This window comes from Alosa alosa, chromosome 1 (assembly GCF_017589495.1).
Source record: "Alosa alosa isolate M-15738 ecotype Scorff River chromosome 1, AALO_Geno_1.1, whole genome shotgun sequence".
Classification (NCBI taxonomy): domain Eukaryota; kingdom Metazoa; phylum Chordata; class Actinopteri; order Clupeiformes; family Clupeidae; genus Alosa; species Alosa alosa.
In genome coordinates this window covers 2,747,667-2,765,166 of record NC_063189.1, presented here as the reverse complement: position 1 = coordinate 2,765,166, position 17,500 = coordinate 2,747,667, and the positions used below count along the sequence as shown (strand labels likewise).

General features: G+C 47.5%; 1 protein-coding gene across 1 annotated transcript in view; it reads right to left on the bottom strand.

The window, feature by feature from the left end:
• samd4a (sterile alpha motif domain containing 4A) overlaps positions 1-17,500 on the bottom strand; it is a 68,485-nt gene that overhangs the window by 18,884 nt on the left and 32,101 nt on the right. Inside the window, 8 exon segments of the mRNA XM_048237975.1 lie at positions 258-343; positions 483-631; positions 633-715; positions 3,379-3,465; positions 4,172-4,281; positions 9,344-9,637; positions 14,509-14,672; positions 14,674-15,076. Of these exon segments, the coding sequence (XP_048093932.1) occupies positions 258-343; positions 483-631; positions 633-715; positions 3,379-3,465; positions 4,172-4,281; positions 9,344-9,637; positions 14,509-14,672; positions 14,674-15,076 (1,376 nt within the window).

Below are 17,500 nucleotides of genomic sequence, written 5' to 3'. Positions count from 1 at the left end.
TGTACTCATGGCCTGTACTCAGCTGTGTGTAGTGTACTCATGGCCTGTACTCAGCTGTGTGTAGTGTAGTGTGGTGTACTCATGGCCTGTACTCAGCTGTGTGTGGTGTACTCATGGCCTACAGTATACTCCAGCGGTGTGCAGTGTACTCATGGCCTATACTCAGCTGTGTGTAGTGTACTCATGGCCTGTACTCAGCTGTGTGTAGTGTACTCATGGCCTACAGTATACTCAGCGGTGTGCAGTGCATGGCCTACCTCATGAATCAGGCACTTATCAATGAGCTGCAGGTAAGAACTAATATTCTCCTCATCCGACCGGGATACCAGGAGCTGTGTGCACACTGCAGACAAAAGGAAAACACATCAGTCTCTAGATCAAGTGGATTACACATGAACAAGTCTTGGGTTTGTGTGCAACAGCATTGGCACGTTCATACACATACGTATGTGTCTATGTGTGTGTGTGTGTGTGTGTGTTACCTTTGCCCATGACCCGGGTGAACTGGCCAGGAATGTCCCCTTCAGAGATGATGGTGGTGCTGGACTCGGCCTCTCCTGCAGCCAGGTGGGAGGCTGGGAGTCCGGTCTTGCCCTCAGGCCCAAGCAGAGGATGCTGGGAAGGCTCGTCGTGAGCTGAAGGATTTGATGGGTGTGAGAATCATCTGGTGGAGCTCCTGCAGAGGAGCACGCAGGTTCCCCCCCTCCAGAACGTCCCTACACACACACACACACACACACACACACACACACACACACACACACACACAGATCTCACTCTCAATCCAAGAACTAGAACTATACAGACACCTGCAACAAGGGCCTCTGACTGGAGGGGTGGGGGGGTATGTCAGATGACCCCAGGCACCTGGTCAAAGGGGGCCCTGAAAAGTGACCCTCTAACACTTAGATAAATCTACTGTAATCATTTGAAAATAATGACATTGTGAAAACCTAATGTAGTATGTAGTAACATAAATACTTTATATTTGATCTTCTTAATTGTCCTTGATATGGTGGCTGAAAGAGCAGCAGAGAACTCCTCCTCCCTTCAAACATCCTGCATGCTCAACTGAGAGTTGATTTTTTTACTCTAAAAACTCGTTATTTAAAAATGAAACTGAGCCAAAGAGAGATGGATAGAAAGAAAGACAGAGAGAGAGAGAGAGAGAGAGAGATCAGCTATAGAAAGAGATAGAAAATAGATAAAACAGAAAAATGAAGGAAAACAGAGAAAAACAGGAAAAATAGGGAGATAGAGAAGAGAGAAAAAAGGGGCAGAAAGATGGATGTCAGGATGGAAGGAGGGAGGCATGAAGAGTGAGATAACGGAGAGATGAAAAGCTGGGAGTGAGAGAAAGTGCGAGGAGAGGGAGAGGAGTTTATTTGGAGTGGTGAATACGAGGCCTATTCCCGCTGTGCAGCATCACAGCTCAGCGCCGTTGTTTCCATAAACACCCGCCATCACCGGTCAGGTGTGCCCGTATGTCTGACCGCGCACAGGAAGGGCCGCTGACATGCCGAGGATAAAATTATACTGAATACCAAAAATATACACATGTTTGTTTCGGTCCCCCTGCTCTCTCCCTGTGCGTGGTGACCACCACATCAGGCCCCCTGCACGCAGAGCGCGTTAAACGGGCCCCAAACACGGACAGCTCGGAGCCAGCAACAGGTGTCTTATTTCCGCACCGATAAAAATGCACCGGTAACAAATTTGAGCACGATGTGGTCCCGGTGGGAAAGGTTAATCCCAAATTAGACGGCCAAAGAAGGCCGCCTGCACCACTGTCTCCCACCGACATTGTTTGGAGTTGAAGGCTCAAACCAAACCAGCCAGAGAGCACCATCTAATTTAACATCTGCTCGACAAACAGGTTAAAGGATGTAAACTGACACACACAATGGTGCAGAGGCATTGATACAAGGTGAAGTATCACAAGAAAGTCATTTGATTCAATGTTGAATGTATTAAGAGAAAAATCATAGCCATGATCAGTTTATGCTCATCTAAAACAGAATTAGAATACACTAGCTTTCAAACACTTACTTATCCACAAGTACTTACCAGCTATTTCTCATACATATGAGAGCTAATATGAGCTAATATGAGAGAATAGCAATGCTAACCAAGCAGAACTGCTGATCTAGATGAAACAGAGATAGATGACAGGTATTTCCCAAAATAAGTGTACTCTCTCTACCTAGAAGATGAAATATACACAATGGCATGAACCAACCAACCCTAGCTTTCACTGATCAATCTGCCTGATGCCTTACCATCTAATCGCAGTGTTTGATCAGTGGTGCGCTGGGCTTCGGCTCGGACCTCTCTGCTGTGGCCTCTCTATGATTTATATACTTAAATACTTATTCATTTGGCTACATACTGTATGTCAATCATTACAAGGGCCAGTCACCCCAGGGCAACTCAAGATTAACCACTTTTGCTCAAGGGCACAACGATGGCAGCTGGGAATCAAACCCACAACTTTTCTAGCAACTGTATGCTAGCCTAGCTCATTAGCCACTACGCTACCATCGCACCCATCTCCAGCCTGTATGCTAGCCTTGCTCATTAGCCACTACGCTACCACCGCACCCATCTCCAGCCTGTATGCTAGCCTAGCTCATTAGCCACTACGCTACCATCGCACCCGTCTCCAGCCTCTTCCAGTCAGCCTCTGTGCCTCTGTCCTCAGCTTTGAGTGACAGACAAGGCCCTCCATGACTGACGTGGCCTTCGTCAATCTGATCTGTGATTGACAGGTGATTGATGTAACCGTCAGAGGGAGACAGATCTGTTGCTGACCTCACACAGACGTCTGGACTAGAGGCCAGGCCACTGAAGCGCAGGGATGAAAGTTACCTCTACCAAATGTCAGCAGAACCAACATGAGCACTTCTAACCTTAACTTAAAGTTATGCAGGTTAAGGTATTTTTGGTGACTGTAGAGCTTCCTGTAGAGTTGCGATATATTTATATTTTACTCTGCTGTTGTAAATAGCAAACTTCTTGTGACTTATTCCCCTGTACACAATGAAAATGCTTTTGTTGTGGAGGTCAGGCAGAAGAGCTATATCTATTGACAAGGTAATGTTTACGATTCTCGGGAGATTTGTCGGGCCACCGTTCTTGAAGTGGCATGGCTGGTTTTCTCGGTAGCGACTCACTACGTCTATGCTGTATAGCTATTCTAGGTGAACGATTCGCCTCAAATCACAAATTTGTTTACCGTCAAATTGGCTTCGTAAAGGTGAAAATATTGCACAGTGTGCCTTTAAGTGTGTGTCTCAAAAATAGGGAGGGAGGCGCCACATTTATGTGTACCAGGTGGAGACGTGTAGTTTTTTATGACAAACACACACACACACACACCTTTTCCAGGGAGCGTAGCATGTTCTGTCTCTCCTTCAGCTTCTGTATGCTGATGATGATCTTATGCCTGGCCCCTTTGGTGACATTCTGGAAAAGGAAGGCAGGACAATATTTTTAGAGCTGATTCATTTAGATGATTCTCGTAGCCGTAAACGACAGCGACACTTTTAGACACAGCTTTGCTCTGTGGGCCAGGCGGGCTTTCATCACAGAGAGGTTATTCTCGCTGGGTCAATGGCCCTAAGAAAAACTTTATGACACACCCCCACATCCGTTCCCCTCAATAATTATGGCTTATTTCTCTGTATGAAATGCATTCATAATGTCTACTCATCCCTCTGTGTAGGTTATATATGTACTACATTCATTTAGTTGTTTCATCTTGGTGCATAAAGTTAATCCTGTCCTAGCCGTTAAGTGCAAACATGACCAGTTCATGCTCTCTCTCTCACTACACATGCATATACTCAATCACATACACACACACACACACACACACACACACACACACTCTCTGTCTCTCTCTCACTAGGACACATGCATATACCTAATTACATATACACACACACACACACACACACACACACACTCTCTGTCTCTCTCTCGCACTAAGACATATGCATATACCCAATCACATACACACACACACACTCTCTGTCTCTCTTTCACTAGGACACATGCATATACTCAATCACATAGACGCACGCACACACACACGCACACACACACACACACACACTCTGTGTCTCTCAATCTCTCTACATAACACACACATTAAATGCTCAATACTGACCTGTGACTCCAGCTGCTCCTCGGTCAGTGACATCATCTCGTCGTACGTCATGGTGGAGAAGAGGGAGGCGTACTTATGGAGACGCAAACTCTTTAGCCACGCTGGCACATCTGCACACACACACACACACACACACACACACGTGCACACACACACACACACACACACACACACACACACGCGCACGCACGCACGCGCGCACACACACACACACACACACACACACACACACACACACACACACACACACACACACGTGCACACACGCACCCACACACACACACACACACACACACACACACACACACACACACACACACACACACACACACACACACACACACACACACACACGTGCACACACGCACGCACACACACACACACACAAGCACACACACACACACACACACACACACAGAGGAACACAGAATCTGATCAGTCACCACACAAAAAACACAGCCCATGAACATCTGCAGCAAGGCATCATGGTCATCTATCCCTGCCCAGCGCAGCGCAGCGAGCACACCCTGTGTCTAATGAACTGAGCTCTTCCAGCAAATGAGCCTCTAAATGCAGAGAAATGGAGCACATCATACAGGGACATGAGATCAAGGAAGAGACAGAGGCAGCAGATGGCTGCTATGCATCATGGGATTTGTAGTTTTCATGTCAAGCGTGTTTGTGTATGCCTTGACAAGATGCCTCAACTGTGTAGAGCTAAAGCTTGACAGAGCTCCAAACACACACAGGTGTTCATTTAAGACTGAACATGGCTAATTTTTGTTGCTATTTTTATCCAAAACATGTTTTGAAAAACATGGGTTAGCTTGTATTTTCAGTGTGGATTTCATTCCAATCGTACGACACAGGTGTCAGGAATCCATAACCTCCACCTCTCACACATGAACTCCCCTCAGAACTGCCCACAGTATTTTACATACCTGGAGAGGTCAAATGTCAAGGCTAACAGAAAGATTGGTCCTGTGACTTCCTCACCCACCTACAGCACCAGGCCCATAAGGCCACCAGCATGGCTGAGAACATGACCCTTTGAAATATGACAAATTCCATTACAATGTACTTTTCTTGTCTAAATCCTATTGTGTGTGTGTGTGTGTGTGTGTGTGTGTGTGTGTGTGTGTGTGTGTGTGTGTGTGTGTGTGTGTGTGTGTGTGTGTGTGTGTACACATATTTGTCTAAGTCCTGTTGTCATTAAATAGGCTAAACCAAGTGTGTGAGTAAACACGTGCAGTGTGTAAAATGTGCAGATAAATGATGCCCATGATATATACAATCTGGGACTTTACGTGCTCACTGTGTCCTTGTGTACTGTACGCAAGTATACTGTACTGTACTTGGCCTAGAAACCTGATTTACATTTACAGCAGGCAACTCTGTTAAGCATTCAGATGGGGGAGATGGGGTGGGGGGTTGCTATAGAGCATCTCACACTGGGACAAAGACATGCTCTCTCTATCCTTGGTGGGCAGTGGGCACACAAAGACACAGCCCACCTGTCCAAGGTGGGCACACAAAGTAAACCCTCTTTCCCAGGTAAATACACAAAGCAAAGCTCTGTCCAAGGTGGGCACATGCAAAGTAAACCCTCTTTCCCAGGTAAATACACAAAGCAAAGCTCTGTCCAAGGTGAAGACATGAAGAGAAGTCTCTTGGATTGTGCAAAGCAACAGTACTGTGCTACCGACACCATCTACTCTATGCATGTCCTCACTGGTCCAATCCCCATCCAGACTGATCGACTCTCTTTCCACTAATACCTTTTAATAACAGGAATAGTCCATGACCTCACACTGTTTGTGGGTGGAAAGTCCGTGTGTATGTGCTTATACGCTAATTCTCTAAGTTTGTACAGACATTCTGAATTCTGATGGTTGTGAAAAACAGAAGGTCATGACCACTCCCTCCAAGAGAGATACACAAGTCCCCTAATGGAAAACACCACTGACAGACACATCCAGTATTATTCGTTAAAGGGCAGACAGGACCTAGCACACACACTCTCTCTCACACACACACACACACACACACACACACACACACACACACACACACACACACACACACACACACATTCTTATCCGACAACTCACTAAACAGTCAGACATACAGGTGCCTCCTATTACAAACACACAGACCTTTGAGACAAGTGGACCCACACACAAAAACACACACACACATTCTGAGACTTACCCTGCAAACAACAACGCACTCTGGTAGCACTAGAGGACGTTGAGTTACTCTTGGGATGAGATACAGGTGAGTTGAGACAGACAGTTAAGTCCCTCAACACATGGGGGTGACAGGTGATGCATACAGGTAGCACCTCTAACTGTCAAATAGTCTTCTGACATACAGGCAGTGGCGGACCGTCAGGGCCTTCAAAGCCTTCTCTGAAGGCCTAACTATTTTCAAACAAATAAAAAAAAATAATCTTTAATAACATTGTACTTTAGCATTTATTATTTGCTTCTGCTTCTCCAGTCCTTCCACGATTGTTCTTGACTACTGATATCCCACCACTGTCCAATATGTGATTTGATTGGCAGATCGTGTGAACAAATAGTGAGGGGGTGCGATACATTTTTATCCAATCGCACGTCTTCTCTTGTTAAGTCCCGCATCAGGCCTTCACAAGGAATCACTGCGTTTTCGGGAACCTAAGCAACCATTAGAAATCATATGTTTGGATTCGGCTTGATTGATGGCTACATCTGACTGATTAGCCAATCAAATCGACCTGTTATGGCGAGGTAGGCAGGTCTGACTGCAGTTGGGCCTGCAATGTTTGAATAGAATACCACCGGAACCGCTCATCATCAATTTTGGCACTGTCTGTTTTTCACGATGAACTTTCGTGAGCAACTTCTGTCAGTCAGACAGACAGACATTCGTTGGAAAATGACATGTCCAACTGACATCACTATGGTTATAGTTATGAACAGTAAATTGACCGTTTTTGTTTAAAAAAATATATATTGATACGCCTTCATTAAGCAAAATAATATAGGCTAATGTAACGTTACAGTGTCAGCTAGACTACATGTTAGCAAGATGCACATAACGTCAGCTAGCTCTGCACGTAGTAACCTATGCAGGGATTGGTAAGTTTTGTTTCATGTTTATTTGATAACATAGACTTGTAGTACAGTAGTACTATAGATGCTTGTTATCTGGCCCTTTTCTATATTAAAAAACTGTTTTTGTGCTGCTTGCAGACTGCAGTGTCTGCTTGGTTACTCTACTGTATGCTAGCTTGAAGTTGTGTTGGAGTTGGTGGCTTTGGTGAAGATGTCTGGATCGGCATCTATGTGAAAACTGTCATTTGTCTTTGGTTCCCTGCCCTGCTAGATTAGTCTGACTTTTTATCTCTGAATTTTGTGAAAATTATTGGTGAAATCAGACCATCAGACCAGGCTATCAGACATTCTAAAATAGCCAACAAGCAGTAGCAGCATTAGGGCAATACACATAGATATACGGCAATAAATACATCTGGTGACTTATGTTTAATAGCATGGTGGTGTGCTGTGACATTTTTTTTAAAATAATTTTCTGTTGAGACATTTTCTCATAGTGTAGGCCTACCGCGAAATAGCCTACGTTTGGCAAACACTGTAGGATAGCCTACTGTAGTTCCACGTGAGTAATCAGAGCAGCGCAGCACCTAGAACAGTTGCACTGTAACGTTAACGTTAGAGCTACAGCTAGCTAGATAGGAGAGCCACAGTCTGAAGCAAGTTTGCTGATGTCAGATTGAACATCATTGTAGCACTGCCACCGGTCTACAAAGCAGTAGCACTGCCACCGGTCTACAATGATGTGCCAGACGCGATGGATGATGATAAATTGGTAACGTCTGAAGCCTCAGATGTCCGGTCAACTCCACCACCACCAGATAAAAAGCAGAAGTGTCGGGCGAATCTTTCGGAATCAGTGACATTGGAAGTGAAGTTGCGGGGGGTGCGGCCGCTCCAAGACACTATCATTCTCCGTGTAGCCTACACTGGACACACAAAGTGTTCTTTACCCAAAGCATAGGCCTACAGTAGGCCTATGCGTTCTCTGTCTATGATCTGCAGGGTTAGGGCCTCCTCGACGAGGAGATTGCTGGTCCGCGGATAATTTCTGGCACAATTAAACGGTATTATCGAACCACGGCCGAAAGAAAAAGAAACTAAACATTTCCCAGAATTGGAAACATTTCTTAATTTATTGTTATCAAATGAAGAGGCATAGCATTAGGGGGTAGTGGTGTGAGCGCTCATTCTTGTTTGTGCGCATCTGTGTAAGTTAAACAGTCACCACTGGAATAACGTGGGTAGCAGCAACAAACAACGTAAACAACGAGCGATCCCGGACTCTTGCTGTCCATGAAAAGATACTGGCTAGATCTTGTTAGGCATGTTTAAGTTAGGCTAATGAACATGTTGCATTCTATACAGTCTGTTTATGTAATTATTTAAGCTACATAGCCTGTCTCCATCAATTTCACTAATTAAGAAGCGATAATAGGATATTTGACCGGCATATCATCAAAATGTCCGGAAAACAAAACCTCGACCGGCACCATTTTTTTCTAGCGGAAACTCTGACACAAACACACACACACACACACACACACACACACTGGCCTCTGTCGTACACATTGAGGAACACACAGGCTGACATAGTTTCTCTAACACAAAGACCGCTAACATAGACGTTGTTTCTCCAACACACACACTATACAGATTCTGGCGACACACAGAGAACGCAGATATGGGTGGTGGACGTACAGTTCTGCGGACTTGGCTTGGCACAACACAAGCGCTTGGGTGGTGGACGTACAGTTCTGCGGACTTGGCTTGGCACAACGCAAGCGCTTGGGGCGGTTGAGCATCTCCAATGTGTCCCCTTTTGTTTGTATGTCTGCTGTTGCAGACGCTTTACAGTCAAAGCTGGACAGTCCGTGCGGACATTTGCGTCACGTGCACCGCACACTGGGCCGCGTCCGCAGAAGTACGCCTTCCGCTGAACACACGTGTGTGTGGCTGGTCTTAACACACACACACACACACACACACAGGTGGCCGGAGGGATGGTGGGGGGACAGACAGGGTGAGTGTGGTGGGGGCACACACAGGGGGGGGTGGAGGTGGAGGCAACACTCACCCCGCATACCGCTCCCCTCCTCGTGAAAGGTGCTGCGTAGCGCCACTCCGACCAGTCCGGAGCCTTCGTCCAGGTGCTCGCTGCCGCCACTGCCTGAGGACGCCACGCTGCTCTGGGGGGAGAGGGGCGCGTGGTCCGGCGCCATGACAACACCACCGCCACCGCCGCCTCCGCGAGCGCGCAGGTCCTCCTGCGACAGCCAGCCGTGGCCCAGAGGCGCGCAGGACGGCCCGCTCATGGGAGGGGTCAGAGACACGGAGCGCTTCAGGGGACTGTGCTGCCCGCCAGACAGGACTGCAAGACACACACACACACACACACACACACACGCGCATGCACGCATACACATGCACACACACACACACATACACACACACAGACAAGGACACTCACACACCCACACCCACACCCACACACACACACACACACACACAGACAGGGACACCCAGACAGTTAGAAAGGGTTTCTGTTTAACATTGTCCCTGTCTTCCTGCTAAAAATCTGAGCAGCACCCTGGGTCACCCCGACCACTAACCACTACTACGCCAGAGGGACATCGAACTGGCCGCAGCACCAGCAGAGCCATCCAGACACTTACTGTACAGTGCCCTTGGGCCGACACACAACACACTAATACCCTCTCTACATGAACACAGAGTAAACACACGCAAATATGCTTGCTGAACACATATAGTTCTCTCACAGGTCCTCCTCAGGTCCAATGTCGTCGCACCTGGGCCATGGGGCACTTGTGGCTATTTGAGGTAAGGTAAGGTCACTTCCTCGCGGAGACAGAGGGGGTGCCTGTGCGACCGACTGAGCGGTCCATTCACAGCCACGCCGGGTCAGCCGCAGACGAGCGCCATTTGTGTGGTTTATGGGGGGAAACCCGCCAAAGATAAACACGGCCCGGCGTTCCACTTCACCTTCCCAACAGGTACGCCTTTCTTTAGAACACCCTCCGGAACCTTCTCCCCACGTCATGGAAGAGCACATGGAGCGAGGGAGGCAGTGAAAGGGCCAGGGGAAGAGTGGAGTAGGGGAAAAAGAGAGGGAGAGAGGGGGAGGACACAGGTAAAAGTGGAGTAGGGGAACGATTGCCCAAGAGAGAGAGAGAGAGGGAGAGAGGGTGATGAGGGGGGAGGGAGGAAGAGGAGGAAGGGAGCTGACAAACTAAGATGTAGAATAAGAGAATGCTTTATCCTGGGCCTGTGTCCTGCTTGCCTAAGGCCTGCTCCTATATACAGTGCGCGGCGTACTGTTTGGGCTATGTATAGGCCCCCTACGGCTGGTTTAAAATAGGTGGGCAGCTAACATTACAAGTTCCAGTCCCTAAATATTAACCATTTTCCCTAAATACAAACTCCACAAAGGATACCTTACAAGGGAACAGATGGAATGGTATGTGACACTCATTTAGCAAGGGTACCATGGGGGATGTGGTGTGTGTATGTGTGTATGTGTATGTGAGTGTGTGTGTGTGTGTGTATGTGTGTGTGTTAATGAAAGGAAGGTTGCATTCAACAAAGAAGACATGATCTTTCCCCTCATGTCCCATTCAGTCTGGTCAGACAGCAGATTTGCTCTCTGATTTGCTGCTTGGTTTCTATGGCAATTGTAAAGAACTGCTGTAATGGCTACCACTATTTTATCAGGTCACTCCAGCCACTGAGCATGAGTGTTTTCATGGATGACTAGAGCTAAATAGTCTTGACGTAGGACTTGCGCTGTGAAATCAAATGTACAAACCCAAGTCATTCTGGTCCTAAATGAGCAGCTGATTAGGACCTGCTGATGTGTCATGTCACTTCTTCCTAGCCCAATATACGGCGGTCCTCACAGAGGCTACATTATGGTCATAGAACACGGACATAAATCAGCACGGCACATGGATGTCAATATTACAACTCTAGCCTCCTCTTCTGATTTCTTTACAAGCTATTAGAGTTTTTCTCGATTGCTTTTACCTGCTTAAGTAAACTAGAACCCACTTGGTCTTCATGACTACTTTCTTTGCACAGCAGAAGTCATCTCTTGCGAATGTGTTCACACATTTTCATTGGGTTCACACATTTCTCACACCCTTTTGCAAAACAGTTAACACAGGTGTCATTCAAAAGCCCGAAACTCTATTGGTTTTCCCATGCTAAACAAAAGGAAAACATCTTTTCACAGGTGGTATGGATTCCTTGCATAAGTCTGAATCTCTGATACACCCGTGTGAAACTCCTTTGCACAATTCTTCAATCAGCAATCATTCATTATACATAAGAGATGTTTGCTGTGTTGCTATTTGCAAGTATGGATCTAATGCACATTTAGACAAAGTACTGTATTGCCTATTTGGTGGAGAAAACAGTACAAAAGGTGTTTACTGTAGGTCTATTTCGATGAAAAATGACAAGCTGTAGTTCAATGAAATTTACTGTATGTCTTACATGTCAATGGCAGTTACATTTTGGGAGGAATGAATAAATAATTTTTTTATTCAGTACATTTTGTCTTTTCAGTTTTTTTCTGATAGGCCTACCAGAAAAATGAGAAAGTAATGGAACAGACATAGCAAAAATGCTCATTTTGAGAACTAGATTTTGCATTTTGTTGTCCAGTGTGTAATGATTGATTAAAGAGTGTTTTTTAATTGGCAACAAGTTGTAGTGTTTGAAGGCAAGATTTGCTTTTGCTGCATGTTTTAAGTGTTTTGAGAGAGTAACAGCCTTTTGCAAGCAAAATGTGTCATTTTGTCCAGAGTGCTTTTGTTCAGACACGGGTGTTAACTGTTTTGAGAGTGTGATTTCAGAGTTGACACAGGTATCAAAACGATCGAGAAAAACTGTAACCCCTCGGCATGCGGCTCCCTGATGCCAGTGATGTCAGTCATGTTGATGCTATATGGATGACTGATCTGCCTGCCTCTTGTGTGCTCTCCCTCTCCTCCCCTCTCCTCTTTTCTCCTCTCCTCTCCTCTCCTCCTCCTCTCCCTCTCCTCCTCTCCTCTCCCCTCTCCTCTCCTCCTCTCCCCTCCTCCTCCTCTCCTCTCTCCTCTCCTCTCCCCTTCCTCTCCTCTCCTCTCCTCCTCTCCTCTCCTCTCCTCTCCTCTCCTCTTCTCTCCTCACACTGCCCTCTGCTCAGGGCTCCTCCAGTCCCTGACATGGTCATCTACACACACACACACACACACACACACACACACACACACATCCTATAACACCACTATATGAATGAGGAAAAGTGAACTTGAAATGCCGGCGTCCACGTGTGTGTGTTGGAGTGTAAGGCCTGGCTGAGGGGGCTATGGGGCAACTTGGGGGTTGTGAAATCAGGCCTTTGTACTGCTGAAGGTCCAAGCAGTCAAAAATAAAGAGGATGTTGTGCAGCAGCGCTGCTTTAAATGCGTTCTTATTTATAACCTCAGCTGTCTCCTTCCTTACAAAAAAACAGGCCGGCATTCTTAGCTGGAAATATCCTGTTCTGACCACAGATATGTTCAATCTGGATATCTTTGTTGCAACCCCCCCACCACACACACACACACACACACACACACCCATTCACACACACACACACACACACTTGCCCCACGTACACACACTGCACATAGCATGTGTATATTTCTCCCTGACATTTGTTGGTGAGATGCTGTGTTGTGTTGGAGAGCTGCTGTAATCAGGATCAGCGAGCAGGAATAAGCCCTGGTCATCAGCCACACCTCCACCATGGGGAGAGAGAGATGGAGAGAAAAGGAGGAAGTAAAGAAATAAACTGAGTAAGGGAGGGCAAGTGAACGTGTGAGAGAGTGAGTGAGTGTTTTAGGGAATGAATGTGTGACAGTCATTCAGTGAATGAGTGAATGTTTGAGTGAGTGTGAGAATGAATGAATGAGATGCAGAGTGAATGAATGAGTGAGTGAGTGAGTGAGTGAGTGAATTTGTGAGTGAGTGAGTGAGTGAGTGAATTTGCAAATGAGTGAATGAGTGAGTGAGTGAGTGAGTGAGTGAGTGAATTTGTGAGTGTGAGTGAGTGAGTGAGTGAGAGTGAGTGAGTGAGTGAATTTGTGAGTGAGTGAGTGAGAGTGAGTGAGAGAGTGAGTGAGTGAATTTGTGAGTGAGTGAGTGAGTTTGTGAGTGAGTGAGTGAGTGAGTTTGTGAGTGAGTGAGTGAGTGGAGGGATGTGTAGCTGAAAAGCAGATATGGGAATTGCTTCATCCTGAGGAACCTGAGCTTGGTCAAACATTTAGAGTTGAAAACGGAGGAGGCAGTTAAATAGAATTTAGAATGAAAGGAGAGAGAGGAGGATGAAACTCATCTAGAGGTAGAGTTACACGCAGGGAATAAGAGAGAGAGAGGGAGGAGAGGGAGGGAAGGAGAGAGAGAGGGAAGAGAGGGAGGGAAGGAGAGAGAGAGGAGATAAGTAGGCCACAGGAGGACTAGGAGAACAGTGAGAAGGAGAAGAAGAGAAAAAGAAGAGAAAGACAAAGAATGAGAGAGGAAGGGAACAGAGAGAGAGAGAGAGAGAGAGAGAGAGAGAGAGAGGGAGGAGAGAGAGAGGAGAGAGAGAGAGGGAGGGAGGGAGAGAGAGAGGGAGAGAGAGAGAGAGAGAGAGAGAGAGAGAGAGGAGAGAGAGAGAGAGAGAGAGATAAGAGAGAGGGAGAGAGAGAGAGAGAGAGGAAGGGAACAGAGAGAGAGAGAGAGAGAGAGAAAGGTAAATATACTGAAAGTATACACGTGAAAGTGAAAATGTCTGGAAGGGAGCACATCCTGGACACAAACTGAGTTTGTTTGAGGAACTCTTTGGATGGGACATTTCAATATACATCAAACGTCAAGGCACCCTCTTCTAAATAATTAAATATATAAGTAAATAAATAAATAAGTAAAAGGCTTTTTGAGGAATATTGAAAGTGATGTAGATCCGGCAGAATGACGAAAGAGAAGAGGAAGGAGGAGAAACAGAGGAAGAGTGACCCAGAGGAAGAGTGACCCAGAGAGAAGAGTGACCCAGAGAGAAGAGTGACCCAGAGAGAAAAGTGACCCAGAGGTGAGTGACCCAGAGAGAAGAGTGACCCAGAGAGAAGAGTGACCCAGAGAGAAAAGTGACCCAGAGGTGAGTGACCCAGAGGAAGATTGACCCAGAGAGAGGAAAGATGTGGTGTGTGAAGGACTCACTGGCGTTGGTGCCCTGTCCGGTGCCCACGGTGTTGATGGTGGCAGGCACGGAGGCGGATGGGTACAGGCTGAGGTGTCCGTTCTCGCATCCCTGCGGCGGCTGCCAACTGCCCAGCCCCGAGTCCCGCGAGCCCTGCCAGCCGTTGAGCCGGGTCGTCGAGCCAATGGTGGTGGGCGTGCGTACAGGTAATGTGCCGGGCACCACCCCCGCCACCACCGTGATGTCCACCCTGCTGTCCGGCCACCGACGTCACGCCTCCTCCTCCTCCGCTCCCTCGCTCCAGCGAGTCTCCCCTGGACGCGGCGCGCTCCTCCAGGTGGTTGAGCCAGAGCGCCAGGGCCGAGCGGTCCTCCAGGGAGGTGGCCGGGTGGATGAGGGCGTAGGACAGCAGCTGCCGGCTCTCCTCCAGGTGCCGGCCGTGCTCGATGGTGTGCGCCAGGATCTTGGGCAGCAGACGCATGTACTCTCCCTTGGCCTCCGCGTTGCCCGGCTTCAGCAGCGGCAGGTGGCTCAGCACCAGCGAGATGACCCGCTCTTTGGTCTCGCCCTGCCACTGGCTGATGACCACTGCACACAGGAGGGACAGAAAAGGACACACACACACACACACACACACACACACACACAGGAAGAGATGGAGAGATGTTTTAGAACCTAACTCAAATCTTTGCAAAGCTGCAAGGGATAAACAAACACATCATAAATGCATGGATTAAAAGGAAACAGGCGAGATGTGTTACCACGTGTGAGACCCTGGACACTTGACCCTCGACCCTGGACACAGCTACTGGCTCATCCTCCCCAAGCTCCCACAACAACCACAAACATAAACAACATCACCAATCACCAATATATCTCACTTTCTGACTTTATCTCACTTTCTGACCTGCCAGCTCGTTGCCGGTTCGAACCCCGACCAGTAGGCACGGCTGAAGTGCCCTTGAGCAAGGCACCTAACCCCTCACTGCTCCCCGGGCACTGCTGTTGTTGCAGGCAGCTCACTACGCCGGGATTAGTGTGTGCTTCACCTCACTGTGTGTTCACTGTGTGCTGAGTGTGTTTCACTAATTCACGGATTGGGTTAAATGCAGAGACCAAATTTCCCTCACGGGATCAAAAGAGTATATACTTATACTATATATATACAGAGAGAGAGAGCGAGAGAGTCCGTGAAGAGTCCAGTGTATGTCAATTGTTGTTATTATTACTATTAATTGCTAATTCTCTTGATGTAATTAATGCTTTGGCATCATTGTAACAGTCATGCCAATAAAGCTCACTGAATTGAACTGAATTGAAATTGAATTGGGAGAGAGATAAAAACAGACAAACAAGAGTGAAAGAAAGAGATGGAGATAGAGAGAGAGAGAGATAGAGAGAGAGAGAGAGAGAGAGAGATGGAGAGAAAGAGAGAGCTACCCTTAATTACAGTAGTCGCGGCTTCCTATCACGGATGTGAAGTGTGTCCAGGGGTGGATGTGGCGGGTGCTTGAGCAGGACAGTGCTGACCAGCACCACTGCTAATGATATGTTAGCTATTCAGCCAGCAGGACAACAGGAACAAAACAAAACATCCCACCAAAAATAAACAAAAAAACACACACACACACCAGACAGAAAGCCTCCATCCACACCAATACTGTCCACAAAAGCCAACGTGACCAGAGTGATAATGACACGACACTGTCACACATGGCTTTGGAGGGTCTGAAGGACATGCCACTTCCTCCATGTCTAAGCCAGCTGTGTGTGTGTGTGTGTGTGTGTGTGTGTGTGTGTCGCTGTATATGTAATATAGTGTGTTGGCTGGATGATAAGAGTGTGTATGTGTGTGTGGAGGAGCTAGACGCTATACATATCCAGGGTCATGCCGCCAGCCATCACCACATGTCTGAGACACACACAAACACACACACTCACACACACACACATTCATTCCGATCAGGTTCAGCAGCGAGGCTATACATACATGCAGGCAGGGGTCAGGGCAGTGGCTTTGTCCACCCCCACAAATAGAGATATAGTGTAAGAGGGACAAACACAGACACAGCCTCCAGACCGGGAGACTGACGTCCACCCCACGAGTCTCAGTCCGCCCTCATGGTGTCCGGTCTGCTGTTTGTTCAGTCTTATCTGTGGCCTGGTCAGTGTTAGTGTTTGGCTTTGCTGCTTTATGTAATAGGTGTTTTACGGTAGGTCAACATGGGAGCGCGTTTGTGCTGCTAGCGTGTTGCTAACCTGCCCGCTGACCTCAGCGAGACCCCTCGCATCTAGAACGTGTCTGTCAGAACAAAACGGTTTCTGATAAACACAACGAAGTGAAAGTGAACTCTCTCTCTCCCTTCCTCACACACACACACACACACACACACACACTTCCCTTCACACACACACACACACACACACACACACTTCCCTTCCTCACACACATACACACACACACACACACACACACACAACTAACTATATCACTATACAGACCTTTCTATAAGCCTGAGGGGACAACTGAGTTTGTTTGCGTCACACACATAAGGGTGGGGCAGTCGTGGCCTACTGGTTAGGGCTTCGGGCTTGTAACTGAAGGGTTGCTGGTTGGATCCCCAACCCAGTAGGAAAACTGTGGGCGGGGGAAGTGGTTGAGCACTGCTCTCCCATGTCCACATCCACGGCTGAATTGCCCTTGAGCAAGGCACCTGACCCCTCACTGCTCTCCCATGTCCACATCCACGGCTGAAGTGCTCTTGAGCAAGGCACCTAACCCCTCACTGCTCTCCCATGTCCACATCCACGGCTGAAGTGCCCTTGAGCAAGGCACCTGACCCCTCACTGCTCCCCGAGCGCCGCTGTAGCAGGCAGCTCACTGCTCCGGGATTAGTTAGTCACCTCACTGTGTGTTCACTGTGTGCTGAGTGTGTTTCACTAATTCACAGATTGGGATAAATGCAGAGTCCAAATTTCCCTCACGGGATCAAGAGTATTTATACTTACTAT